This window comes from Coffea eugenioides, chromosome 7, assembly GCF_003713205.1.
Source record: "Coffea eugenioides isolate CCC68of chromosome 7, Ceug_1.0, whole genome shotgun sequence".
NCBI lineage: Eukaryota > Viridiplantae > Streptophyta > Magnoliopsida > Gentianales > Rubiaceae > Coffea > Coffea eugenioides.
This window is the reverse complement of record NC_040041.1, coordinates 7,027,162-7,053,502: the sequence shown is the minus strand read 5'-3', so window position 1 is coordinate 7,053,502 and position 26,341 is coordinate 7,027,162. Positions and strand designations below refer to the sequence as shown.

The 26,341-nt window shown below is 36.3% G+C and overlaps 5 protein-coding genes and 1 non-coding gene across 6 annotated transcripts; 2 read left to right on the top strand and 4 right to left on the bottom strand.

Annotated features, from left to right (window-relative positions):
* Positions 1-269: 269 nt before the first annotated feature.
* TRNAE-CUC lies at positions 270-342 on the top strand. Its single transcript has one exon. It is a non-coding gene; the product is annotated as a tRNA-Glu (tRNA).
* Positions 343-4,625: 4,283 nt separating this feature from the next.
* On the top strand, positions 4,626-11,700 carry LOC113777742 (probable LRR receptor-like serine/threonine-protein kinase At5g10290). The gene is made up of 12 exons (XM_027322930.1): positions 4,626-4,841; positions 6,117-6,284; positions 6,526-6,658; positions 6,826-6,897; positions 8,022-8,165; positions 8,256-8,327; positions 8,477-8,542; positions 8,628-8,692; positions 8,982-9,125; positions 9,281-9,622; positions 10,536-10,930; positions 11,099-11,700. Exons 2-12 carry the CDS (start codon positions 6,218-6,220, stop codon positions 11,411-11,413), a joined length of 1,815 nt encoding a protein of 604 aa, XP_027178731.1. The 5' UTR covers positions 4,626-4,841; positions 6,117-6,217; the 3' UTR covers positions 11,414-11,700.
* Positions 11,701-13,517: 1,817 nt separating this feature from the next.
* On the bottom strand, positions 13,518-14,897 carry LOC113776775 (putative F-box protein At1g32420). The gene has a single exon (XM_027321836.1). The coding sequence runs from the start codon at positions 14,895-14,897 to the stop codon at positions 13,518-13,520; it is 1,380 nt and encodes a 459-aa protein (XP_027177637.1).
* Positions 14,898-16,575: 1,678 nt separating this feature from the next.
* Positions 16,576-17,778, bottom strand: LOC113776774 (F-box/kelch-repeat protein At3g23880-like). The gene has a single exon (XM_027321834.1). The coding sequence runs from the start codon at positions 17,776-17,778 to the stop codon at positions 16,576-16,578; it is 1,203 nt and encodes a 400-aa protein (XP_027177635.1).
* Positions 17,779-20,263: 2,485 nt separating this feature from the next.
* On the bottom strand, positions 20,264-21,514 carry LOC113776773 (F-box/kelch-repeat protein At3g23880-like). Its single transcript, XM_027321833.1, has one exon. The coding sequence runs from the start codon at positions 21,512-21,514 to the stop codon at positions 20,264-20,266; it is 1,251 nt and encodes a 416-aa protein (XP_027177634.1).
* Positions 21,515-24,472: 2,958 nt separating this feature from the next.
* Positions 24,473-25,762, bottom strand: LOC113776772 (F-box/kelch-repeat protein At3g23880-like). The gene has a single exon (XM_027321832.1). The coding sequence runs from the start codon at positions 25,760-25,762 to the stop codon at positions 24,473-24,475; it is 1,290 nt and encodes a 429-aa protein (XP_027177633.1).
* Between the last annotated feature and the right edge of the window lie 579 nt (positions 25,763-26,341).

The following is a 26,341-nucleotide window of genomic DNA, read 5'->3' as shown; positions in this document are numbered from 1 at the left end:
TTTTATATTAATTCACTTGTCTTCATTTAAACTTGTTTAACACAGACTCAGGGCATCCTTACGCATCGCGTGAGGCTGAAAAAACTAGTTTGGGTAAAAGCAACAACTTTGAATGATGGAAATAGTGGTACTTTTAAAAACTCAATAAATGTGGTAAATTTCATACCATTATTATATGAAATTTGTGTTTCTTGATTTCATCCCGGATGGAAAATGGCATTGCATGCTTTCATGCCACAAAAACTGTGATCTAAAGAAAAAACAACAAATCCGTTGTAGTCTAGGTGGTTAGGATACTCGGCTCTCACCCGAGAGACCCGGGTTCAAGTCCCGGCAACGGAAACCTTTTGCACATCGTTTTTCATTTTTTGTGTGATCATTCTTTTTCCTTTGGCTTTTGTTTTGAACAGCGAGTGACTTCACATATTTCCAGGTGAAATCCAGCCATTGATAGTGTCGAATAGCTAATGATAACGTGTGACACTTTACATTTAATAAAATGCTGAAAAACAGACCAAATACCAACCAATTGCATCATTAAAGTTAAGAGTGTAAATGGGTTTAATCAAATCGAACGTTTTTTCGTGTGATTTAATTTGTATTATTATTTTAATAAATTTAAAATTTTATTTAAATTTGATATGTTTAAAATTTTATTTAATTATTTTTATCGAATTTAAAATTTATCAAACGTAAAATACTGTGCAAAATTCTATTTGACTAGTTGGCGAACTAAACTCGAATAAACTCTTATCAAACTGAACTCGATTCAAGTATTCAGTAGTTATGTTTATCTTTCAACCTTCTTAATTAAAGTTGTTAGTCTATTGTCTTTAACTAATGCGCCAGAAAGACATTAATATTCTTAACCTTCATTGTAAATTGATAATTTCCGGGTGACTACAACTCTACAATCATATTCATCAACAGTTCACATTTCGTCTAAATTGTTGGATTGATTAGATCCAAGCCTATCTAGATACACTTAAAGTCTTGGAGCTATAACACCTATGGAATTACATGCCAATGTATCCTTTTCAAGTTGTTAATCTTGATTGATACAAAGATAAGACCAGACAAAGTCAAATTAAATGTCCCATTAAGCAACGCAGCCACCCGGATTAACCACTAAAACTTGCTTCTTCTTTTTTTTATTCTCTCTCTCTCTCTCTCTCTTTGGAGGAGTTGATAGACTTTGACACGTACTTAGTCCTTACTATATTTCTTTTAACAGAGAAAAAAAAAAACTGTAGATGACGACCGTTAAAAGGGATTTTCCTAATTAATTGAGAACCGATTTTAAGTTGCTTGACATATTTCAATAAATTTTTCCATAGGCCTGAAGAGAAAATCATTCCTTGGGAATTTTGAAGTTCTTTGAATCACATCCTGTACAAGATACAAAAAGAAGAGATGATAATAATCACTTCAGCTTTTTTCTTTTTTTTTTTTTGTGTGTGTGTCTCTCACTAGTCAATACTACAGCAACTTCTGCATTAATGTAATATAAATGAGATTTAATAATATTTTGCATTTGTGGTGTGCCATGATTCGAAAGGGGTTCCTTCCTTTTTGATAAAGAATAGTTTGATTTTATGGCAGGGACATATCTGCTAGTTTAAGTAAAGAATAGTTTGATTTTATCTACAATCATTTCCACATATCTGCACAAAAAATACTAAGTCCTTCGTGTTAAAAAAATAGAAGAGAAGAAAGTAAATATGAATATTACAAAACCGAATAATACACTCTTTTTTCCCTACTTTGCCTTTTGCGCATAAATTATTGAGGGAAGTGTCTGTTGCATCTGCTCTGGTTTCCTTTGGCCACAAAATTAAGTGAAAGCAATATATTGTTAAACTATCTATTGTACTATGACTTCAGTAACGTATAAAAGAAATCTTGGTAACATCAGGGTATGTGATTCTTCCAATCTACTTTTAGCTTTTTACTCAACATTAAAGCTAAGAAAAGAAAAGAATTGTTTCTTGTAGTTTGCTTTGGTGGTGATAGTTTAATGTCATGATCACCTAATAAAAAAGCCATATGGCAAAATGCAATACCAAAATCAACTCCTTTATAATTTTTAATATTATTGGATATATATATATATGAATTAATCTTTTCCACATTATTAGTGTATATATATACTACATCATCTAAATTTTAATTTCAACATAAGATTTTATATGTGTCACGTACATCTGAATCTGCTAATATATACATACACACGCATATATTATCCTCCCTAACCTTTATAGCTACTATCGGTTCACTCTCAAATGTTATCTTTTAGTTAGTTTACCTCCAAAACTAATGGTCAAAGCAAACGACGTTATATGATTTAGATGAAATGACATATGTGGCCCAAAATAATAGTTGATGACAACAAAGCCCATTTGTTCCAAAATTGCACTAGACGAGAAAAAGGCACTTTACATAGGAAAATAAAAGGTTTAAACTTATGAAAAAGTTCAGATTTTTTTTTTACACTTATGAAAAAGTTTAGATAAGTCTAGAAAAATTTCATATTATAACCTTGCAGTTAAAGCAGTCAAAAAATTAAGAGAAGAAACAAGAAATAAAGAAAAAAAGAATTAAAAATTAAGGGATTTGTGAATGATTTAAGGAAAAAAATAGACTAAAAAAAGGATGGACATCATTTTAAGAGAAAATAAATTAAAAAAATAAGATAGTTGCAAATGTTATGATCAAAAAAGAGAAGAAACAAGGCTTAAGAGTATTTTTTGTCCTAAAAATTAGTAACAATACAGGAAAAAGTCACATGGCCAACTTTCAGTCAACTTGTTGAGTTGGCTAATAAAAATGGAAAAGCTGACTAAAAGATAATATTAGAGAGTAAACTGATAGTAATTGTAAAGGTTAGCGGGTAAAGTCATAATAATCCTATATATATATATATATATATATATATATATATATCACACACACTATATCACTTCAATGGTATAAGAAAGATTCTTAGGATTCATATTCAATGTATGTCGGCCAATTGGAGATATTCATATAGGTTTCTATAGTTGATGGAGCATAGCCTAGAAGCCTTTTTTTGACTATAAAGTGAAGAGGACTCAAAGAGACTTTAGAGGAGAGTTAGGCAACTAGCAGACGTGTTTTTGAAAGGTTTATGAAAAGTATTTTATGGGCTGGAAATCTTTCTACGGTGTGGAGTGGAACAGCTTCTCTATGGATAAACTTGACGAAAATGGATGGTAGGAAAATGTGCAATCAGAAGCATTAAGCATTAAGGTGAATAGCAAAAAAAATCATTCAATTTGGGATTCTTTTCATTCGTCGACATCATCACTCCAATGATTCATAGACAAATTGAAATATGATTTTGAATGGCCAACATCAATCTCCAAGGTCAAACAAATATTGGGTTAGTCAGGAGAGATAAATCATTGAAATATATAATACATAACGTGGTATTTGTCTGATTACAAATCAGATCCAAGACAATTTCAACTCTAATTCATTTTGATAAATGAAAATTGAAATATAATAATTTGACGAATAGCAAAAACACAAATTTCAACCTAACTTTGTCATTGTTCTTGGTTACTTTAAATATAACAAATTTGACGGTAGAAACTGATTATAAAGAATAATCAGAATCAATAAAAGCTACACTTCAAATGATTATAAATTTTAGCTTTTCTTGATCATTAAAAAAATTTATAATAAGAATACAAAAGCAACTAAAAGTGATAAAAACTGATTATCCAAAACTAAAATTTATAATAAGTTAAAATAATCAATTGCGAACAAGTGTATCTTTTGTAAAAGCTGATCCAAAATTCTTGAATTTTTTATCCTGACATAAGGCAACCAAAAATGCTCAATCTCAACTAGAGTTGAATTATGATTCCTTGTGAACATTGAGCATTTTAATTTTTGTTCATACATTAAATGTATTTAAACTTTTTTGCAAGCTTTCTTCTTTCTTTTCCAAAAATGTTGTTGCACCTTTTATTCATCTCCAAGCGAAAAACAAAAAATTATTTCTTAAAAGTTTATGCCCTAATAGCTTGCAGGGCCGAATTTTGCACCTCAACAATCAACAATTTGATTATTTCAATCTTTGTAAATTAGTTTTTAACATAATTTTTACAGTGCCACACACAATTAACAAAGTATTGAAGTTATAAATTGTTTGTTATGTACAAAACGTCCATATTAAAAACGTGTGTTTGCAAACTTATTAGTCACTCTATTATTAAAGGGAAAAGTAATGACATCAATTGTTAGATAGATAAATACCATTGGCATTTTTACTCTTTTTTATGAGCTAATCCACCAAAACGTTGCGTTGCCTTTCTTTCCATATACTTAGCAAAAATGGAAAAAAATGTAAAATTAGGAAAATATTGCATATATAGAGAGAAAAAATCCAGCAAGCCAAATTTTGATGACTAGACGGGACCAGAAGTTGTGTTGTAACCACTTTGTCATGATCCATTCTGGTGAAAAAGAGTTAAAAAAGACAATTTCTGTTGTCACTCGTAAAAAGCAGCAAAATTGCAAAACGTAATCCTTAGAAACTCGCGAAGGAAATGCCAAATTTGGCCCACCACACCACAGCACACCGCACCACACGCACCCCAGCATTGTCCAGGGTGTAGATGAAGAGAGAGAAGAAGGGAAGAGTCAAAAAGAGTTTATAGCTCTTCCTTCTCAGTCTTCTACTAATAATTGTTGCAGGAAGTAGTAAAGCAGCTGCTTTTATTGATTTTCTTTCTTCTCTTGACTAATGCAATAGTGTTCTTCATTTTTTTTCTGGTCTGTACGGGAAGGGCTGCTTTAAGTCTTCTCTAAAGGTAAATCTTGGCTCGTGATTTTTCTTGAAACTGAAAAATATGTGTTTTAATTTTGTGGGTTTTTGGTATAAGCTGATCAAAGAGCGGTCTTTAGTCTTTGTGAGGAAGATTAAGGATGTTGCATGGCCTTTTCTGGATTTTAAGGATGGAAGTTCAGTGCCAAAATGGGTTGATTTTGTACTTTGTTTTATGAATCAAAGAGGTTGCTTCTGTTTTGCAGCTGCATTTTTGGTGGTAATCATGTCGGTGGTTAGTGGTTGTACAGTAAATTGAGGACTAGTAGTCAGTTTTGTTTGATTCAATTGAGCCTACAGATGATGTTCATTAGTGCTTTCAATGTATTTGTTGTGAAAGGGTTGTGAAAATTGTAAATGTTCCAAGAACCATTACTTGTTCTGTTCTTTCCTTTTTGGTTTTCTTTTTTTTTTTGGGGGGGGGGGGGGGGGAGATAGGAGGGGCAGGGGGCAGGAGATTGGGTTTATTGGACTTTGTGGTTGGTAGAAGAGGATGAGTGTTGTGATTATGGTTGTTGGCAAGTATGAGGTGGTAATTAATAGATGAAATTAAAGCTTCCAGATGGGAAAAGTTATGATCTTTTCTCTAGGGAATATTTAAGAAGTAAATGCAACTAAAGCTTCATGATCAGCTACTGCTGCACATTTATGTATTGGCTTTATGGGCATTAAGTTGCTAATACTTATTCTCCTTTAACTTTATGCATTGATCTGTCCTGTAATTGCAGATATGAAATGCATGTAACTAGTTTTGTTAGCAGTTGATTTCATGTTACTGAGTGGATACAAGGTTTAGATTTTCTTTGATAGCAGATTGATCTTAAGTGTGAGTGGGTTGCAAAATTTCCCCCTGGAAGTGATTATTTTGTGAAATACAGAAAATTTGAACAAATTTAAATCCTTAGAGTGGTCCCTAACTTTGAATCAAACAAAATGACATGGCTCGTGGCCTAATCCAGAGGAGTGGAAAAGTGGTTCATGTCTTTACATTGTGGCTCTTAGGTCTCATCATCAATGGCTTCGCCTCTGGAATCATGGCAATTTAATTTGATCTTTAGCAAATATTGCTGCATACATCTTCTCGACAATGCTTGTACAGATTTCTGTTTAATTGGCTGTTAACATACATTTCTCACTTTTCTTGCTTTTGGTTTGTCAATGTCTGGAAATCAATGTAGTATTCTGTCATTGTTGTTGATTAGATTTTGTTATTGGAGCACCTTTTCTTTAGTTGGTTACAAGTTTTGGAATTGTCTTGCAGAGTTGGTATTCTTTTTGGGTGAACGATAACATTATGTTGCATTCACCACCTGGAAAAAAGATTTGACTTCGTTCAAGTCTGTGGGACCAGTATCATTGAAGATGGAGCTGTTCTTTGTGATTCTGTTCCTGGCAAGTTTGTGTTCCTTTGTCTTACCTGATGAGCAAGGTAAACAATTTATTAGGGCTTCTGATACTCCATTTCAATTGTCACACCAACATATTCTCTTGTGCTTATAATCAGCAGAATTTTATAAATTTGGTGATTTTCTTTGCATATTTTGGTACATTTCTGTTATTTTTCTTTGCCAATCGTTTTTATGAAGTATTCCTTGGATTATTTTCTTGCTAATGTGCGTAGTAGCATTTATGGGCTGCTAATTAGTAAGAAGCCTTGGGGCTTGTTTCAGGAGAGGCTCTTTATGCATTAAGGAGCTCTCTCAATGCTTCAAGCAGTCAACTAGCAGATTGGAATCAGAATCAAGTTAATCCATGCACTTGGTCTAAGGTTATCTGTGACAACAATTACAAAGTCACCACCGTGTAAGTTACTCATTCATGTAGAGGTTCCAATATCATTTGCTAAAACAGGGATCTCAATCTTTTTTGCCCATGCATGATACACATTCTTTTGTTGAAAGATTTCTGCAGTAGCTGCGTAAGTCTTTGACCGAATCAGGTCCGTAATAATATCTTCACCTTGTCTGCAGATCCTTGTCCAACATGGGTTTTCCTGGCACCTTGTCTCCAAAAATAGGGGTTTTGAAGGCTCTTACGACACTGTAGGTGACAGGAACTTTAAGAAGTTTGTTATTGGATCATATCATTTGATGCCTTTCAGAAATATCTAAATGATGCTGTTTGGTTCATAATTATATTCATTTAAGTTGCTGTTTCTTTCATTTAGCATGACTCTTCTTGATGATTTTATTTCCCTGTTGATAGTAGTAATTGGAAGGTATTCTCCTGCACACGAGGAGATGTGCGCTCTTTTGTTGTTGCATAGTGGACTGGTAAAATGATATTTAACAACTCAACTTCAATCAATTTGGGGCTTCTTGATGTCAAATTTTAGAATTGAGATTCTCAAAGTCAGTTACTGAGGAAAATTGCATTATGCAATAGCTAGGGATAGGATTCTCATCTTTTTACATGATTTTAGGCTTGAAAGTCCATGAGTTTGGCTATGAATGAACTTCAAAATGCGATTTGGTGTCTTATTGTGCATTCCAATCCAAAGACAGCATTAAATGGCTCCTGTGTTTCAACGCAAGGTAAATTTAGTGGTCTGGTTCAAGTGCTGTAATAGCATATTTTTAGTCCTGATAAAGGAGACATAATAGAAAAAAAGGAAAGGTTCATCCTGGGACTTGTTAAGTAACAAGGAGAATGTGAATGATCTCTGAGAGGATTATCAACTTTGTTCAGTCTATGAGCTTTTCCATAATTCCTTCCTTCTGTAGCTAAACTTTTGGATAGGTGCTCTTGAGGAATTTGGCTGCAATAACCAAGTTATGAGAATTTTGGTAGTCCTTTATGTTATATGTTAATTGATTTGATAAAACTGCATTCAATGAGATGATTAATTTCTTGGATGTGTTTGGTTGTAGTGGTTTCAACCTTTTTACAAGCCTATCCCACAAGCCTGCCATTTATTTTGTTGGTGGGAAAGCCAATGATGGTTTCATCTCAGCATTTTCTGCAAACTTGACTATGGATGCTTCTTAGTTGACTGCTTATTGTATCAGTGCTTCATAGACTGTTGCACTGAGAAGCCTTTGACCTTTTGATTGATGCTTGTTCCTACTTGTTGTTTTCCTATATGGTCACACCTTAGTATTGGATGAGCTTGTATAAATGAATAGCAATTCAGTCCAAGCTCTGTTATCTCATGTTTTGCTGCCAGTACACTGCAAGGAAATGGTATAACTGGCAAGATACCTGAAGAGTTTGGGAACTTGACAAGCTTGACCATGTTAGATTTGGAAAACAACCATTTGAGTGGAGAAATACCAGCTTCCCTTGGCAATCTCAAGAGGCTTAATTTCTTGTAAGCAGTTCGTTGTCGTTCTTGTTTTTAATTTTTTGCTTATGTTTATTTCAAAGTTCTCTCTGGCTAAGAGCACAATCTTTTCTGTAGGATTTTGAATCAAAACAATCTTACTGGAGCAATACCACCATCACTCTCAAATCTTCAAAGTTTAGTTAGTGTGTAAGTGATTTTATTTTTCTGTTCTGTGTAGTATCATAAGGTTGGCTAGAGTTTTTACTTGTTTCCAGAATTAGACAAAGGTGTCTGACTACCAGATATGAATTTGAGTTGCTGTCATCCTGACTGTACTAAGACAACATTTTCTGCAGTCAGCTTGCATCAAATGGTCTTACTGGCCAAATACCAGATCAATTCTTTGAAGTTTCCAAGTACAAGTATGTATTCTATCTCTTTTTCCAGATATCCTTTTATATGTTTATGAATATAGAGAGTGATTGTAGATTTGATTGCTAATTTCAGTTTTACAGGAAACAGCCTGAATTGTGGTTTAAATTTCCCCCATCCATGCGAGTCTAATAATGGAGGTATGTAATTGGGATTTTTTCGACAACAAGACAAATGCCATATATGTCTCCAGTCTACCAAGGATCTATTTTACTTATCTTCAGAGCTGCTACACATGCTTTTTCAGTATCTTACTGCTCCTCCCAAAAAAAAGGGGGATGCTGAAGGAAGAGAATGTAATATGCCACAATAGTATAATTCGTACTGTTTTATCTGTTTAAAAAGAAAAATGGTGGGGTGAAATGGATAGACTTTTGCTATTGTCCTTCATTAGCTGACTTAAATCCAATGAATCTACTGTTTTGGCAGGTTCTTCAAGTAAACCAAAGGTTGGAATAATTGTTGGGATAGTTGGTGGAATTTTAGGTATTCTGCTTCTTGGAGGTTTGCTGTTATTTGTTTGGAGGGGCAGGCACAGAGGCTACAAGCGTGAAGTTTTTGTAGATGTTGCAGGTTTGTGTTGCTTTTTGTAAATGAATTATGTTGTATATGCTTTATTACAGAATGTTCGAATGACTAGTGCCTCAATCTTTACAAGGATTCACTTGGAAAATGGATATTTTATCTAAGCTGTCTCTGATTGGATTAGCTAATTTTGGCATCATCAGGTGAAGTCGATAGAAGAATTGCATTTGGTCAGCTGAAGAGATTTGCTTGGAGAGAATTGCAGCTTGCTTCAGACAACTTCAGCGAGAAAAATGTTCTTGGACAGGGAGGTTTTGGAAAGGTCTATAAAGGAGAGCTTGCAGATGGTACAAAAGTTGCTGTGAAGCGTTTAACAGATTATGAGAGTCCCGGTGGTGATGCAGCATTCCAGCGTGAAGTTGAGATGATTAGTGTGGCTGTACACAGAAATCTTCTACGACTGATTGGATTTTGCACTACCCCAACCGAACGCCTCTTGGTGTATCCATTCATGCAGAATCTAAGTGTTGCATATCGTCTTCGAGGTACCGTTGTTTTTCTCTTGATGCTTATTAATTGATAGAATTTCATTTTGTATCGTGATACTGTAATAGTAATCTTGCTTAGCAAGAACAATGTGAAAAGTCATTGTTAACAGCTTTTGCATGGTTGTGGCTTTTCAGTTTCTTTTTGCCCATTTGTTGTTGAAATGCATGTTGTGGGACACGCAACTCTGATTATTTAAGGTCATTTTCAATTATTAAGAAGTTTCTTATGACAGAATCTTCAGGGTTTACCTTGTCCTTCATCAAAGTTTAGTGTTCTAGTTAAGAAAGATGAGTTGTAACTTGTTAGAAAGTTTTGCTGGAAAATGTTCTTATGCAGACTTTTACATAATGTATGTGAAAAAAAATCCTGCTTTTCTGAATTTGTTGGAAAAATGAGTAAATTAGAAAACTGCTCATTGTCTCACATTTTGGTACATGAATGTGAAGCTTTTATGTCTGCTATTTAATATGGTTGGTTCTGTACAAACTTGATGTTTCAAACACTTAGGATCGAACATCTTGCATTGTACAGAGTAGATTGCCATTGTAACTTGCTTGATTGGCTTTGGGTGACTCACTCTCATTGTGTGACAGCCACTATGAATTTATTTGTAATCCTTGCAATGGACCTTAAAATTGAAGTTCTTGTCTTGGTACTATTGACGTCATCTAGATGGAGATCTCATCTAAATTTAATTCTTCAGTTAAGCGCTTGTCACTTTGTAATCAATATGTCTTCTTAAGGGCTATCTTAGTTCGATGACTTGACCAATTATAGACATGCTCATGACAAAGGTTCCCCAAAAAATGGTGGATTTTTTTAACATTTGGAGACACTTGTAAAACCAACCTATGGTAGACCTCTTTAATACCAGCTTATCATTTCTATGGAATATGCATGTTAATGCAGAGCTAAAACCCGGGGAAACTGTGCTGGATTGGCCAACAAGGAAGTCTGTAGCACTGGGCACAGCACGTGGACTGGAATACCTTCATGAACACTGTAATCCTAAAATTATCCACCGTGATGTCAAGGCTGCTAATGTATTGCTGGATGAAGATTTTGAAGCTGTTGTTGGTGATTTTGGCTTGGCAAAACTTGTTGATGTTAGAAAGACTAATGTTACAACCCAGGTTCGAGGCACCATGGGTCATATAGCTCCGGAATACTTGTCCACCGGCAAATCATCAGAAAAGACTGATGTTTTTGGTTATGGAATCATGCTGTTAGAGCTTGTGACAGGACAGCGGGCAATAGATTTCTCACGACTTGAAGAAGAAGATGATGTCTTGTTGCTTGACCATGTATGTATTTGAAAATTATTTTATGTAGCTTTCACAGTCCTGCTTTCTCTCGACTTGCTGGTCCAAATTCGTCTTAAGTTCATTTGTGTGATGTCTGTCCATAAAACTCTTTTATGTGGTCTAGCGTCTTCTCATTATTCATTGCTTTTGCCTGCATTCCCAATGAAGGTCAAAAAATTGCAGAGGGAGAAAAAATTAGATGCTATTGTGGATCGCAACCTAAGCAGGAACTACAACATTCAAGAAGTAGAGATGATGATACAGGTTGCATTACTCTGCACCCAAGCATCACCAGAGGATCGACCGGCGATGTCAGAAGTGGTCCGCATGCTGGAAGGCGAGGGGCTAGCTGAGAGATGGGAAGAGTGGCAGCATGTCGAAGTTACCCGTAGGCAGGAGTATGAGAGGTTGCAGAGAAGATTTGACTGGGGAGAAGATTCAATTTATAATCAAGATGCTATTGAATTATCTGGTGGAAGATAGGAGGTAACCGCTAAATATGATAAGTGTAAATGATTTCTTGTAATACGTTGGTCGGATGAATGTAGCTTATCTGTAAAATTTTGATGGCAGTGTCCCTGTATTTTCTTTTTGAGTCTTTTTTAGTGCCATTGCTTTATCGCTTTTCTTCTGTACTCATAGTTTTATCTATTCATTTTCTTCTTTTTGCGTGCCATTCTTGGAGGGCAGCACAGGACCATGTATCCTGCACTCTATTTGTTTCTTCCTCCTTCCTAAATGCTAATAAAAGACACCCCCTCTTTTGTAAATGGGTATATTTGCTCCTTCCCAAAGAACCAAGAACCTAGCTGTCCAATCCCAATACAATTATCTTTAGCTTGTCCCTTATATTACATGTATTGTTTTTGGTGCAATGTTTTTTTACCATGTTTTAGATAAAACCAATGAATAGTTCAAAAAAGAAAAAAGAGATAACAACTAGTTTACTAAATAGAGAGAAAAGTTCTGTTTTTACCAAATTTTATTCTATAGGACACTGATAGGCTATACTTAGGGGCAATGCCATCCTATATCTGGGATTAAATAATCAGAACCAGAATGTACACATTCCTTTCTTCACGAAACTGTATGCATTGGCCAAGGCACAATCAAATTAGTCCAAAATGTGAAGGTTCAGAAACTCTGCTCGACTTTCTTCCATCATGATGCCTCCTCTTCTTTTACTCCTCGCCTTTGTCTTCCTCATATATTTGCATATTCTCAAAGCAAAGAAAACAAATAGCATTAAAGCCAAACTTCCACCAAGCCCTCCAAAGTTTCCTATCGTAGGCAACTTGCATCAGCTAGGAAAGTTACCTCACCAGAAGTTATGGCAACTGTCACAAAAATATGGCCCAGCCATGCTACTTCAACTAGGCAATGTCCCCACCTTAGTCATTTCCTCAGCTGAAATGGCTAAAGAAGTCTTGCAAACTCATGATATAGACTTCTGCAGCAGGCCAAACTCACCTGGGGAAATTGAGATTACTCATTTGATAGACTCCATTTCATTAGCGTCGGGGAAACTGGTTAACCTTGATGAAAAACTTTTTAACTTGGTGGATGCAGTTGTTACTACAGTTGCTTTTGGTAAGAGCTATAGAGGGAAGCAATTCGAGGGTCAAATGTTGAAAGATGTTCTTGATGAAACCATGAATTTGGGATGAAGGATTTGGATTTAACCTCTTCGATTAATCTTCTAGAGCTGACTGAGCCGGTTTGTCAAGTTGATCAACTTGTCTTTTGGAGGGCTCAACGGTCTTTGCTCTCTCAAGTAGGTAGTTGATCATGATCATATGATCAAACTATTCATTCGTTCGGGCATGGAACCTGAACCTTTCCATCACCCGATCAGAATACAACGAAACAGTCTATTTAAACCTATTGAACAAAGGAATAACCTCTCTTATCTTTGATTTTGTTTTCTCTTGCATGGCCATGAAGGACTGAAGTGTGGTGGAAGTTTTTGGGGAGGTAATTTTTCATCTTCACAATGGACAATACAGTCAAGCTTTCTACATGATCAACTACGTACGAAGCAGTAATGCACAAGGTCAAATATTATCAACAAAACCGAAAAGCAAAAATTAACTCGAACTTGTCTCGTGAGCTTTCTTGCTGTGTATTTCATCATCAATCAACCTAAAGCCAGACTTAGTCGTCAAAGGATTGAGATATGGGAAAACGCATATGAGAAAACGCATGAATTAGGCGTTTTTTTTGGGGGGGGGGGGGGATGTTGTGTTACTGCAAACTCCAAAAACAAAATATCTCAATCCAAAACACTCTAATCCAAGCAGAGCCATAGTTTTAATATGAGCTACTTTTGCTACCTAATTTTTTTTTTTTTTTAATTTAACATAATGACCTAAACTTAGGCAACACATTATTGACCTTTCTAGCACTGCCCTACCAAATAACATATCCTGGTTGCTCCGCTGACTCTGAAAATCGGATTGGGGCAAGTACAATTAGGTACAGTCATATTTGATGCCATTTTATGCGTACCACAAAGTATTGCAATAATCGGAGACTTGCATAAAAATCCAAACCGTACCTGCTCTCATCCTTTTGAGACTATGCTTATTCATTTAAACTTGTACCTCCTTTTCAACTCTAGACCCAAAACACTGGAACATTCCGGCAAGAATGTCCAACGTGTACAAGAACATCTATTCTTCATATTCTCCTTTTTTTCCTCTTCCAGGCGTCTCTTGAAGATTTCAATGCAGCTAGAGTTCTGAAAATCTTGGAAGTCCCTATCTTCACCAAGGAAAACAGAAACCAAGCTTGGGACATAATCAACCACATAATGAGAATCAAGAAAACGTTTGCATTTCAACTCTTTTTCCATAGGTTCCTCAACACACCGTTTGTCTGGGTCATACAAGACTAGACCATTTGCCTTCTCTTTTGATGCTGCCAAAAGCTGCCCTGATGCTATTAGCCCTGTTGTTCTTTGGCGCAGGGGATGGATCTCTGAAACCTTAATATGCTTTATGCAAGACATATGTTCACCATGTTCCTTCATCACCCACAGCTCAGAACCTCCATGTCCAAGATCGGAAAATGCAAGACATCCTTCAAATTCTTCCAGAGTAGGATACTTGAAATTGGGTAGGCAATCCGGTAGCGATAATTGTCGAATCTTTTCCTGATTTATGTCCAACACATTCAAGCAAAGTTTTGAATCCATTTGATTCCGAGCGCACCAATGAGCAAATCCATTATGAACTACTAAATTCCATCTATACGCCAAAGGGGACGCTGCAAGATTTTGGTGAGGAGGAGGAAGAATATCTGGACTAATCTGTTTCCAGGAATTGTTACCTAGACTGTATATTTGAACCCTGAAGCAGCCTTCTTCTGGATGTGAAATTTTCACCACTTGGTAATCATGGCTAACCGGATTACGGGTAAAGTAGACATCATGCTTTATACAGTATCTGATGCAATCGATCCAGGGAAGAGTCTTGCATTGATTTAAAACAGGGTTCCATAGATGGATGCTAAGTTTGCCGATACGATAGCAGCGGTTAAAGAAACACACTATACCATCACAGCAACCTGCCAAGAAGTAGGGACCTTCTACAAATATTAGCCTGCAGAGATTAATATCTGCTCCAGGATTAACTCTGAATTGCTCTGTCAATTGTTTGACACCTGGAACAAAGCTTTTAGGGCAGTCACAGTTGATACCTAGAGCACGGGTCATAGGGAGGTCAGAAGAAGAGCGCGGACAAATTGCACGAGTGTCCAGGAGGACATTTCTGATTTCGCCAGGGTTGTTGTTGCCGTTTTTAAGGGACTTTTGCAGATGAGAATAGATAAAAACAGGATCAGAGGTTATAAGGTTTCGCCAGGACTTGGATACGCAACAAAATCGAACCAGGGTCTTCACAGGTAGTTTAGACAAGACATCAAAGATGATCTCTTCCGGTATATGCAGGGATGATGATGGCTGCATTTGATCTCGAGTGAGGGATTACGAAGAAGAGTAGCTCCCGTCTCTTGATTCATTGCAATGGAGTTATTTGATTCTCAGAAGAACTCTAATTCCTGGTTCAAATCGCTATTGGATCATAATCAATTTATCAAGAACCTTTCATTTGATCAGACTTCAAGTCAAACTCAAATGATACAGGCATTTTCTGTTTTCCGAATGGCGGGGGAAACCTGCCAACTACATCGGATTCAACATTGCTGATTCTTCAACTGACTTTACAGGATTGTATGGTTTTGACCATGGCAATCGGGCAATTAGGATACCTTTGGTTACAATTATGGTTATCTTTTTATGTTTTTGTGTTTTCTTTTGAACCCTTAAAGGTTTTGTTTGTAAATCAATAGACACTAGCTAGTATAAATATTATACGGAGTACATTACTCTATTAGCTCCTTATGGTTTAAGATCTTTTAGTACGCTGACCGTGCCTACAAATTATTGGTATATGATCCTTATATTTAAATGCAACGCGAGAATGAAGGAAGTTACTCAAATCCGAGTTATGAGCTTTGTTTGTTCGCAAATATACTGGATAAGATGATATGTCAACTGGTAGGAAGTTCCTGAATTCGAGATGGGGATTCTTTTTTTTTTTTTTTTTTTTTTTAAAAATTTAAACAAACAACAGAATTGTCAATTACTAGTAGAATTCAGACGGTCCTAATCCCAAATCCAAACACAGTACAGTGCATATTTTTCATTAATTTAAATTGCATAAACCAGGGAAACCAGCACACTAGTTAGGCAAAGTAATGGCATCAAACAGGTAAATAAGCCCAAGAAAACACAGAAACGATTGGTTGAAGTCGACAATGGGGGTTCAAGATGGCTTTCTAAACTCAACTACAACACCTAAGTATAAACTGTAAAACATGAATGCTAGGACCTATAGTGCTTCAAACACGTAGATTTTCATCTGTTATGCACAATAGAGTTGAACGTTCTACGTAAACAGCCTCCACCGGGTGGAATATTTTAGCGGTTGTTTATATTAACCTTTGGTGAAAATTATCACCTATTAAACCCAAAATTGTGGTGATTACTGAGAAATAAATCAACAACAAAATTGTGAAAGCGTACCTGGATTGATGTTGATTGACTAGTACTAGAATCTTTAAAGTCTTGTGGTGGCTTTTGAGATTAACACGCTGTTTGGGAGAGTCCTCCTTCAGTTTTTCTCTGGTATCTCTTCTTGACGATGGGATATTAAGAGATAGCTATTTGTGGTACTAAGAATACTACAGAAAGAATATGTGTGATCCGAGATCATAACCCTAGTTATAGATACCTTTTCTATTATCTTTTGGATTCTTATTTCAATCCATCATAGAAATAGAAATTATTCTACACATTAAAAGCCCACATCCTGCGAGATAAGATTAAAGCCCAAATTATAATTGATTGTTTTAGTTGGACTCAACTTTATTAAACAATTTGCAATGCATAATTATTCACATATGAGTTAACATTGGATTAAGGATCCAACAAAATAACCTCTCCTAGTATTTCTTACTGAAGTCTTTGGCCTTTTTTTTTTTTTTGGTCGACGCTATAGTTTCTATTCTAGACCTACTCTTACTCTATACTAGGAGGAGGGGTGAGCCCAACTGAAGTCTTTTGCTGTACTGGACTTCTTTCATCAGCAACGGATTAATCTAACCAAGCTTGGTACATAATCAAACGCCAAGTATGTGACGGATACACGGGGGATTTCCAACTCTTTCTGCATAGGCTCCTCAACTCTTTGGTTCTCTGGATCATATAAAACCAAAAAATTTCGACCAAGCCTGTCCTTCTTCACTGCTGCCAAGAGGTTTCCAATTGTTGTGACCCCTGTAATTCTCTGGGGTAGAGGACGGATAGTGGAGTCCCCAGAAATCACAATTTGCTTTGTCCAAGAAATGTCTTCGCCGTGTTCTTTCATCACCCACAATTCAAATGGATGTACCTTTGAAAAATTCCAGCCATGGGTTATACATAGGCATCCTTGAAATAGTTCCAGATTAGGATCATGTGAATGGTTTGATAAGCTATCAGGGAGCAAAATTTCTCGAATTTTTTCCTGATTCATGTCCAATATGTTCATGAAGAGAGTTGAATCCTTCTTATCTTTAGCAAGCCAGTGGGGAAATCCATTATATACAACTGCATTCCAATTATACTCTGAAACCAGGTGAAGAATTTGGTTGCGAGGAGGATGCATCCCTGAACTCAAAGGTTTCCAAGAATTGTTACTTAGACTATATATCTGAAACTTGAATACTCCAACCTCAATTTGATGTGAAATTTGTACAACTTGGTAATCTTCGGTAACTGGATCATAGGTAAAGCATACAACATTATGACTCCATTCCCAGTCGGCAGTTCTGGGAAGGATAATGCATTGATTCACAGCAGGGTTCCACAGATATATGTGTGGGACGCATTCATAATCGCATTCGCCATAGAAACATATTATACCATTAAAGCAACCTGCGAAGGAAAAATAGCCTTCCGCAAATAAAAGTCGGCAGAGATTGCTGTCTCCAGCACTGATCATGAATTGCTCGGTTAACTCTTTTATTCTTGGATCAGGCCGTTCATAGCAGGTAGTACAACCTACAAGAATTCTATTACAGTCGAGGAAGACATTCTTGATGCCCCTGGAATTGATCTTGCTGTTGTTATTTAGAGTGTTCTGCAGATGAGAAGTGATAAAATTACCATCAGAGGTGATGAGTTTTCGCCAGAGCTTACATACGCAACAAAATCGAACCAGGGTCTTCACAGGCAGTCTAGACAAGATTTCCAAGATACTGTCGTACGGTAAATATGGCCTGGATGACGAACTCGATGGCTCCATCATAGGAATCAAGGGTTTAATTTGTTCAGGCTAGAAGATAAGGAAAAACAACAATTGAGTAGGCTAAACAAGGATTGAAAGCAGAAGAGTAATTGATATCCCCAGTTTTGGGTTTATATATGGATTGGAACAACAATCTGTAAAAGCTGATTCTAAGTCAGTATCTCACGTTGTACTCCAATTAATGCATGTTTCCAGGCATTCTCTCTATAGAATTCCTCTTGAACCCTAATTGTAAATCGCCTATCAGTATATGTAATGTGTTGGATGGTAAAGGAAGCCTAATCTAAATAGGAAAAGGAAAAGTTTTACAGGAAAAGGAAACCATCTAATTGTTTTGGACTCCAATTAATGCATGTTTCCAGGCATTCTCTCTATAGAATTCCTCATGAACCCTAATTGTAAATCGCCTATCAGTATATGTAATGTGTTGGATGGTAAAGGAAGCCTAATCTAAATAGGAAAAGGAAAAGTTTTACAGGAAAAGGAAACCATCTAATTGTTTTGGACGCTAAGCCTAATCTAAGTAGGAAAAGCAAAAGTTTTACAGGAAAATGAAACCATCTAATTGTTTTGGACGCTTTCCTTTTCCTTTCTCTCATTTAATCGGCTGTACCTTTGCTACAAATTACTTCTAGGCAAAAAATTCAATTGAAGAAGAGTGAACATTGTCCAAAAAAATATGATAAAGTCCTCCTCCACCTCACCAGCTATTTTCTGACAAAACTGTTCTAATGCAAAATTTAAAGAAATTCTAGATTGTCCATTTGTTGCAATAAACCAGAGAGATTAAGCAATGTAGGTAAGCAAGTCAAAGAAAACACAGACAAAAGCATTTAAAGATGGCTTTCTCTACTACTCAACTACAATACCAAGTTTGTACTACTAGCTAGTCTGCCAAATTCCTATTTATCGCTTCAAAGATGCAGATTTTCATTTCTTATGCACATTAGAATCGAACATTATTCGCAAGAGACTTCCACCAGATGGAATAACATCTCCTGTTTTTGCTTTCATCATTCTTTTTAATGCGATTAAGGTCCAGTAAATAGTGCCTAAAGTTTTGGCTGTAGTGGAATTTTACATCATTAGCAGGCCAAGCTTATCAAGCTAGGGACATAATCAACCTCTAAGTGTTTGTCCAAAGCACGTCGCATTTCCGACTCTTTTGCTTCTTCAACTGTTTGATGCTCAGGATCACATAGAACCAGAAAATTTCTACCATAATACTTCTTCCTCGCTGCTACCAAGAGCTCCCCACTTGTTTTGTTGCATGTGGAAAACTTTTTTGCCAACCATGCATGTGAGAAGGATACAATTTGAACCACTTACACTGTGATGGAAACCAATAATTTGGCAAGAACAACTTCATCCATTTTACCAGTTACATGTACTCTGTATCTGTGTGTAAATAGTGATCTTGATGTTAAAAATGGCAGGCTTCAAAGGTTCATGGGATCAATCAAATTCAACCATCCAATACTTCTTCAATTTTCTGGTCCCCTGGGACAATTAATTGATGATACCATATCAAAATCTATTCCAAATATCTAAAAGAAAGCACATATATACAGTAAATAAACCACGAAAATACTGATTATGCTCAGAAACTGGAGAAGAGAGAACCTATGTAAATGGGATACTTGAAGGAGCAACCCGAAGGAGAAAAACCATTAAATTGTAATTTTTAAGAGATTTTAAGTATGATATAGGTATTTTCTTTTGGTCATATGTCCCCATTAAACAATTCTTGAAACCATAGAATGATTTATATATATATATATATAATCATAGGGTGATTTTTTGTTAATAGTTTAAGGGGAGCTTAAAAGGGCAAAAAGAAAAAGGGGACTAGGTACGTCACAGTCGGTTGACTAATATACTTACTAGTCATGCTAGGTTTTGGGAACATCATTAAAGTGTATACTATAATTTCATTGCAAGTGTTTTCAGAGCGTATTTGAACCAATAGCGGTAATTACAACAGTTGCTTTCCATTCTACATAAAATCATAGGAGATTATGCCAACTCCTGATTTCGATTCTATTAATGGGTCAAAACTAGAAAATATATGAAAGAATGGTGTGATTCTACAAGGTTTTGCCAAGAGTTGCAAACGGAACAAAACTCAGCAAGGGTCTAAAATAACTTGAGCTCAAGTTAGAAGACTTTTGAAGTCAACCAAAATCCAAAAATTTCTAACAGTTGAATTTGTCGAAACAGCTAACAAACCAGCATGAGGTCCTTGATGAATAAAAAGGATCTAGAGCCAGACCACTAATTTGGCTGGAGAGAAGCAAAGACTGAATTGACAGAATTAGAAAGTTTATGAAAGAAGAATTTGAACTGATCAACTTTATCGACAAACAAATCCTCCCGCTTTACCATCCAATCGAATCCTCCCTCCTGAGGACCAGGCATCGCTAGTGCAGATTTCAAACAAACCAAGCAGGATCTTGCATTTGGTTGTAGCTAATCAGGGCAGTCATGAAACCTGTCCTTGGGGAACTTTTACTTCAGCATTCTCTTCCTGTATATAGAGTCTGTCCTTGGAGAACTTTTGCTTCAGTATCTCCGGAGGGATAACCGAAGCTAAGCTCGCAACATAATCTGCTACAACGTACCTGTTAAAATGTACACGTTCCAAAACCACCCCATTCTGATCTTCAACTTTTTGATCCTCTGGGTCAGAATGAAATACAACACCTTGATCAGAAACTAGCAAGCTCTTCCCGGAGGCTGTGACTCCTGTAGTTACATTGGATAGCGGCTTAATGTAACTCACAGGAGGAAGTACAATTACTTGCTTCATCCAGGAGATCCCTAGCCTGTCTTTTTTCATCACCCACACCACATTCTGACTCGAGGAATTCGTGCTGAATATAGACAGTGATCCTTGGAATACTCCTAGATCTATATCCAGTAGACATTCGACAGTATCAGCTGGAATCGGGATTTCTTCAATTTTTTCTTGGACCATGTCAAACACATTTAAAACTGCAGAAACCGAGTTCCAAACCAACCAGTAAGGAAACCCGTTATGAACCACCAATGGGCCTCTGAAAAGATGGTGGGGACTATGAGAAGGATTTCGTACACTAAATGTTTTCCAAGAATCGTTACTTAGACTATATATCTCAACCAGGAACTCAGAACGGTGCATGTCCATAATTTTCACGACTTTATAGTCATCACTCACAGGGTCAAAGAGAAAGCACAGAATAGTACTCCAAGGATAGCTTATTCCGCAGTAATAACCGGGTGGAAGTGCCCTATATTGTCGCAAAGCCGGGTTGCATAGGTATACCATAACTCTTGAACGGCAAGAATAGCTGCAGAACTTGAAAAAACAAATTATCCCGTCAGAGCAACCAGCGATTTTGAGTTCACCTTCTCGAAATATTAGCTGTGAAGCTGCAGGATTCTCGGAACCGTTTATCAGCGTCACCATCTGATTCAGGGATCGGTCGAAATCTTGATTTTCTTGGCAGGTACCGGTAGAGCAGTAACCAAGCCTCTCACTACCGCTTAGGAGTAAATTCTTGCAGCCACAGAGATTTTTCACTGAATTTTGTAGCTGTGATCGAATAAATCCGCGGTCTGACGTTATAAGTTTCTGCCAAACCTTACAGGCGCAAGAAAATCGAACGAGGATCTTGACAGGGAGTCTAGACAATATGTCAATAGCGACATCATTAGGCAAATTAGGCAGCAATATTGACAGTGTATCCTCCATCGGTTCGTTAAGTTTCTGACATCCCGGAAGGCAAAAGCAAGTATGATTTGTTTTACTCATGGAAGGACCCAAAAAACAAGATTAAGCACCAATTTTCAAGGGATGCGAAACTAGAAAATTTCTAAATTTAGAACCACAAACTGACTTGAACCAGAACTTGTTATATTGTCTACGCTAAATAGAAGATGCAAGTTCCAAAATTGAGGGATGGTTGGCTTGGATGGTAAGGTGGGAGGCAGTATAAGTAACAAATTCTGGATTGAAGACCTCCGATTCATAAAAGGAAAAACACAAGTTTCCAAAATTTGTGATTCACCCTAATGTGTTTACAATTTCCAAAGCCCAAAAAAAAATAAAAAAACTACCCGAAGAAATGGCAATAGAAGCTTTTCTAAAAATAACAGAATTCGATTTTAAACCAAAGACTATAGGCAAAGCACATCACTTGCCGTGTTACCCAAAAGAAAAAAAGAAATAAATAAAAGGCACATCAAGCAATAATTGGAAATAAAAAATAAATTGACTCCTGGTCTTGTTTCCAACTTTCCATGGAATGGCCTTTTTTTTCTTTTTTTCTTTTTATAAAAAAAAAAAAACTTCCCGTCTCTCACCACACCCTTTTCATCTCCAACTTGAGGTTCAAATATTATTTGGTGTTCAGGCCTCTCGTCTAAGCCAATTATTACTTTTACTATTATTTCTAACTCGTAAATTTTCATCATGATAACATAATATTTATGTGAAGTTCTTTCTATTCTTCTCGGCATCCAATCTGAAGTTGATTGTTATAAAGTAATTAAGGAAAAAATGTTTACGAACAAGAAATCATAAATTTACTTCAGAACCTGAGATCAGTGTTTTTAAATCGATTGCTTAATTAAAACCCCATAATAGAATAAGATGAAAAGCTAGTCGAACCAAAATAATAATAATAATAATAATGTCTTAACAAAGTGGTTAATCAAATTTGATTTGCAAGTAATTCAATTTTCTAAACAAGCCCAACGTCATTGGTTCATCCTTTGCACCAAAATTTCCTGTGTGTTAGCTTTGCAGTGGTAAAGCCTACTTATGCGTACAAATTCAAAATTCCTATGAATGGAACCAAATTTTTGTGTCTGCAATTGAGAATTGGCCAAGCACATCGAAAAAAAGTCCAGCTGATTAGACGACTCCTGCAGTAATTCTTGTTCTACATAACTCCATAGACACAAGTTTCAGATTGTGTGATGTACAACCAATGGTTATTAACTTTGTAATAGAAATGAGAATTTCTCAAGATATCACTCTGTTCGCAAATGAAATTGTGGGAAATCCCTCTTCTTATACGATGAAGAAGATCAATTTGCATACAAATAAATGCTTGATAGTTCAGATCTGCCAAAGAAAATCGAACCAATATGTCGTCAGTCTCAGAATGGTTAACAAGTTCAGTATTGAGCACATACATAGAGAGATTTTGATCTGTTAAAATTTGGCAGCAATTGCTTAGTCATCTCATTTAACAATAATGCATTGCTAGTCAAGTACAAAATCAGGTCTATTAGAGCCAAGAAGAATCTTTACTACATGACCCAATTTAGTGGACTGATAATCGGACCTGTTCCAATTCAAAATCAGTATGAGCTTTGTATATCACTGCATTAATTTGTCAGGAACTAAAATTAAACTCTGTGTTTGCAAAGAGAAACTGGAAGCCATACTTGAGCAGGTATCCATCAAATTTGCCTCTTGTCACCGGTTAAACATCAAGCAAATAAAGAACTTCACAAGTAACTGGAATGACTCTCAAGTCTCAACTAACCAAGCTTCTTCTTGTTTCCATATTAATAGTACCATCTTAATATATTCATTGTTTAGCATTGACACCATTACTGAATCTTCTATCACCAGGGAATATAGAAACCAACGTGTTCAGCAGCAAACTCTGTCCAAATTTATACACTTCTCTCGACTCTTTGATTCTCCAAATCATACCAAAATTGCATCCTCTCTCTTGATGTATCTCCGGTGTTCTGTGACAGATAGGATGGACATCCTAATAATCTGGGGGTGCAAGTCATTTCATCCAAGGAAGAGGCAAGGAAAATCAAACAAAATAAAAGAAACAGAAAAGAGAAAAGAAACCGGCTCCTGATTTTGATTCCTGTGTGGACATGGAATCCTCATTGGTCAATGAGATTAACTTGAGCTCTGATTTCAATGCCACCTTAAAACTTGAGGGTGAGATCAATCTGTCTGGTGAAGAGAGAATGGTAGAGATTCAAAATCAATAGGGCATTCCAAAATTCCATCCAATTGATCACAAATTTGCTAATTTGAATGTTTGTGCAAACATTCTTAAGAAATGGAAACGATCCTTGAGGACTGGTTTTTCAAATCAAACTTTTCCACCCCAAAATACACTCGAGTAAAAGTAAAATATGAATCAGAACATCATTCTGCAATAAGACAAGTACTTGGTTGAATTTGACTTCCAAGAAAATAATTTTCAAAAGGTTCCCAAATTTATTGCTTCCTCTGTAGCGCCAAATTCTCTTCAGCCTGTACCATGATTTCTTTGCGCATATAACTTCAAAACCAAAAAATTGATGTCTGCAGTTGAAACATTCTCGAGTCGATGCGGATCAGTTGTTTGTTGTCGATCAGCCAACGAAAGTCAGGCAAACTAGATCAACTACAGCAGATTAGACGAATTTCAGCAGTAACAGTTTATCTATAATACAGAAATCCATAAAATATTATGTTGGTCCAATCCTATTTACTAAATTGGGTCACCTGATGTATTCTCTTATTTCCAGGTAACCATTCGACTCATTAATCATGGAAAATGCAATAACATAACTTGTTTCCACCGTCAAAGAACACAAGCATAGAGTAAAAGTACTTGACATAGAACGGATCATGGACATTCAAAAATAGCATGATAACTCACACATAATTATACGTTCTTTTTGATCATTTCTTACACAGGAAAAAAGTGAACATTCTTGATAAGAAACTCGACTGAGTGGAATAGCTTCTCTTAGCTTTGTTTTTGTCCGTCTCCTCTCTTCCATTAAGGACTTGTCTCTGATAGAAGTTTTCATCAGCAGGAGGGAAAACAGAAACTAAGCTTGCAACATAATCAGCTACAACATACTTGTAGGCCTCCCCATACTCCAAACGCACCCCATTTTGATACCCAACTGTTTGTTGAGCCTTTGGATCATATAAATAGACATGGCCAATACAAGAAGCTACCAAATTCTTCCCAGAGGTAGTGACGCCTGTCGCTCTGCAGGATAGCAGGCTGAAGAACGTAGTTCCAGGAATTAGCAGTTGCTTTGTCCAACAGGTTCCTGTCCTGTCTTCCTTCATCACCCATACTGTATTCATATTTGTGGAAGTACTCCAACCAAATATGGAAAGGGATCCCTGGAATAATTCCAGTTGAGGACATTGGATGCCATCTGGGATAGGAATTTCTCGAATATTTTCTTCAACCATGTCTAATACATTCAAGAAACGAGTCCAGTCGTTTGCTCGCTGAGCCAACCAATAAGGAAACCCGTCATGAACTACTGGCCTATCGAAAATTGAAGTTCTTTGGTCTCTGGGAGGAAGAATTTTCAAGCCAAGTTGTTTCCAAGAATTGTTACTCAAACTATACAACTCAACCATGAATTTTGCACCCCAATTTATAATTTTCACGACTTTGTAGTCATCACTCACTGGATCTAAGAAAAAGCACACCACTGTATTAAAAGAATAGCTTCGGTTCTGGTAATTACTGGATGGAAGGGCCCTGCATTGACGTAAAGCCGGGTTGCATAGATAAATCATAGGTTCTAAATTCCTACTTGAACAGTTTGAGTGGAAGATCCAATAAAAACATATAATCCCATCACAACAACCAGACATGATGAATTTACCTTCTTGAAATATCACTCGACAGCCAGGTAAATTCTCAGTCCCATGTGCGAATTTCTTCATCAATTTTTGGGGTTGAAGATCGGGAATTTTGTGGCAGGGACATTTTGTAGAACCTTCATCATTCCTTAGGAGTACATTCTGGAAGCAACTGAGATTTTTAATGGAATTATGTAGCTGAGAATTCATAAAACCACGGTCTTTTGTGATGAGATTTTGCCAAAACCTACATACGCAACAAAATCGAACCAGGCTCTTGACAGGCAATCTACACAATATTTCAACGATGATATCATTAGGCAATTCTGGCAATGATGAACTTGAACTTTTCATCATGACTTCGTTGATTTTGTGGTGGCTGGTGATATGGTGGGTGGATTTTGTATATTGCAGACCCAAAAGATGTTGCATTTGAAGAAATTTTAAGCTTTCTTGGCATGAGGAAACCAAAGAAAACAAATAAAAACAGAGGAATTTCCTATACCTCCACTAAGACTTTCTTTAGTCTTTCATGAAATAATTGTACTCACTCTCCACAACTAGTACAATAGAGAAGCACCTATGTATATTCAAGATTTTGTTGAACAAGAAACAATTAGAACAAGTAACTCCTAAATATATGCTAAGTACCCTAAAAGATAAATTACCAAAACATGGCTGGCTAGATTGAAAGTGGAAACTTCAACTTCAACCTTTACGGAGCTTGATAATTGGAAACTACTAAATATGAACATTCAAAATATAGTACTTAAAGTAAAAGTATTTGTGGGCTGGTTTTCAAACTAAAACACACAAAAGATAGAAATCAAATAAAAAATGAATGTCATGATGCATTTAGAGAAGTACTTAGTCGAATTATGACTTCAAAGAAACAAAATTTCTAAAGGAGCCCGAATCTATTGCTTCCTCTCTTAC

Bases quoted from the DNA above. Each gene is read 5' to 3' on its own strand.
- LOC113777742 (XM_027322930.1), top strand. From the start codon at position 6,218: ATGGAGCTGTTCTTTGTGATTCTGTTCCTGGCAAGTTTGTGTTCCTTT. The intron at 8,328-8,476 runs GTAAGTGATTTT...CATTTTCTGCAG, and splicing joins CTTCAAAGTTTAGTTAGTGT to TCAGCTTGCATCAAATGGTC. The intron at 9,623-10,535 runs GTACCGTTGTTT...ATGTTAATGCAG, and splicing joins TGTTGCATATCGTCTTCGAG to AGCTAAAACCCGGGGAAACT.
- LOC113776775 (XM_027321836.1), bottom strand. From the start codon at position 14,897: ATGCAGCCATCATCATCCCTGCATATACCGGAAGAGATCATCTTTGAT.
- LOC113776774 (XM_027321834.1), bottom strand. From the start codon at position 17,778: ATGGAGCCATCGAGTTCGTCATCCAGGCCATATTTACCGTACGACAGT.
- LOC113776773 (XM_027321833.1), bottom strand. From the start codon at position 21,514: ATGGAGGATACACTGTCAATATTGCTGCCTAATTTGCCTAATGATGTC.
- LOC113776772 (XM_027321832.1), bottom strand. From the start codon at position 25,762: ATGATGAAAAGTTCAAGTTCATCATTGCCAGAATTGCCTAATGATATC.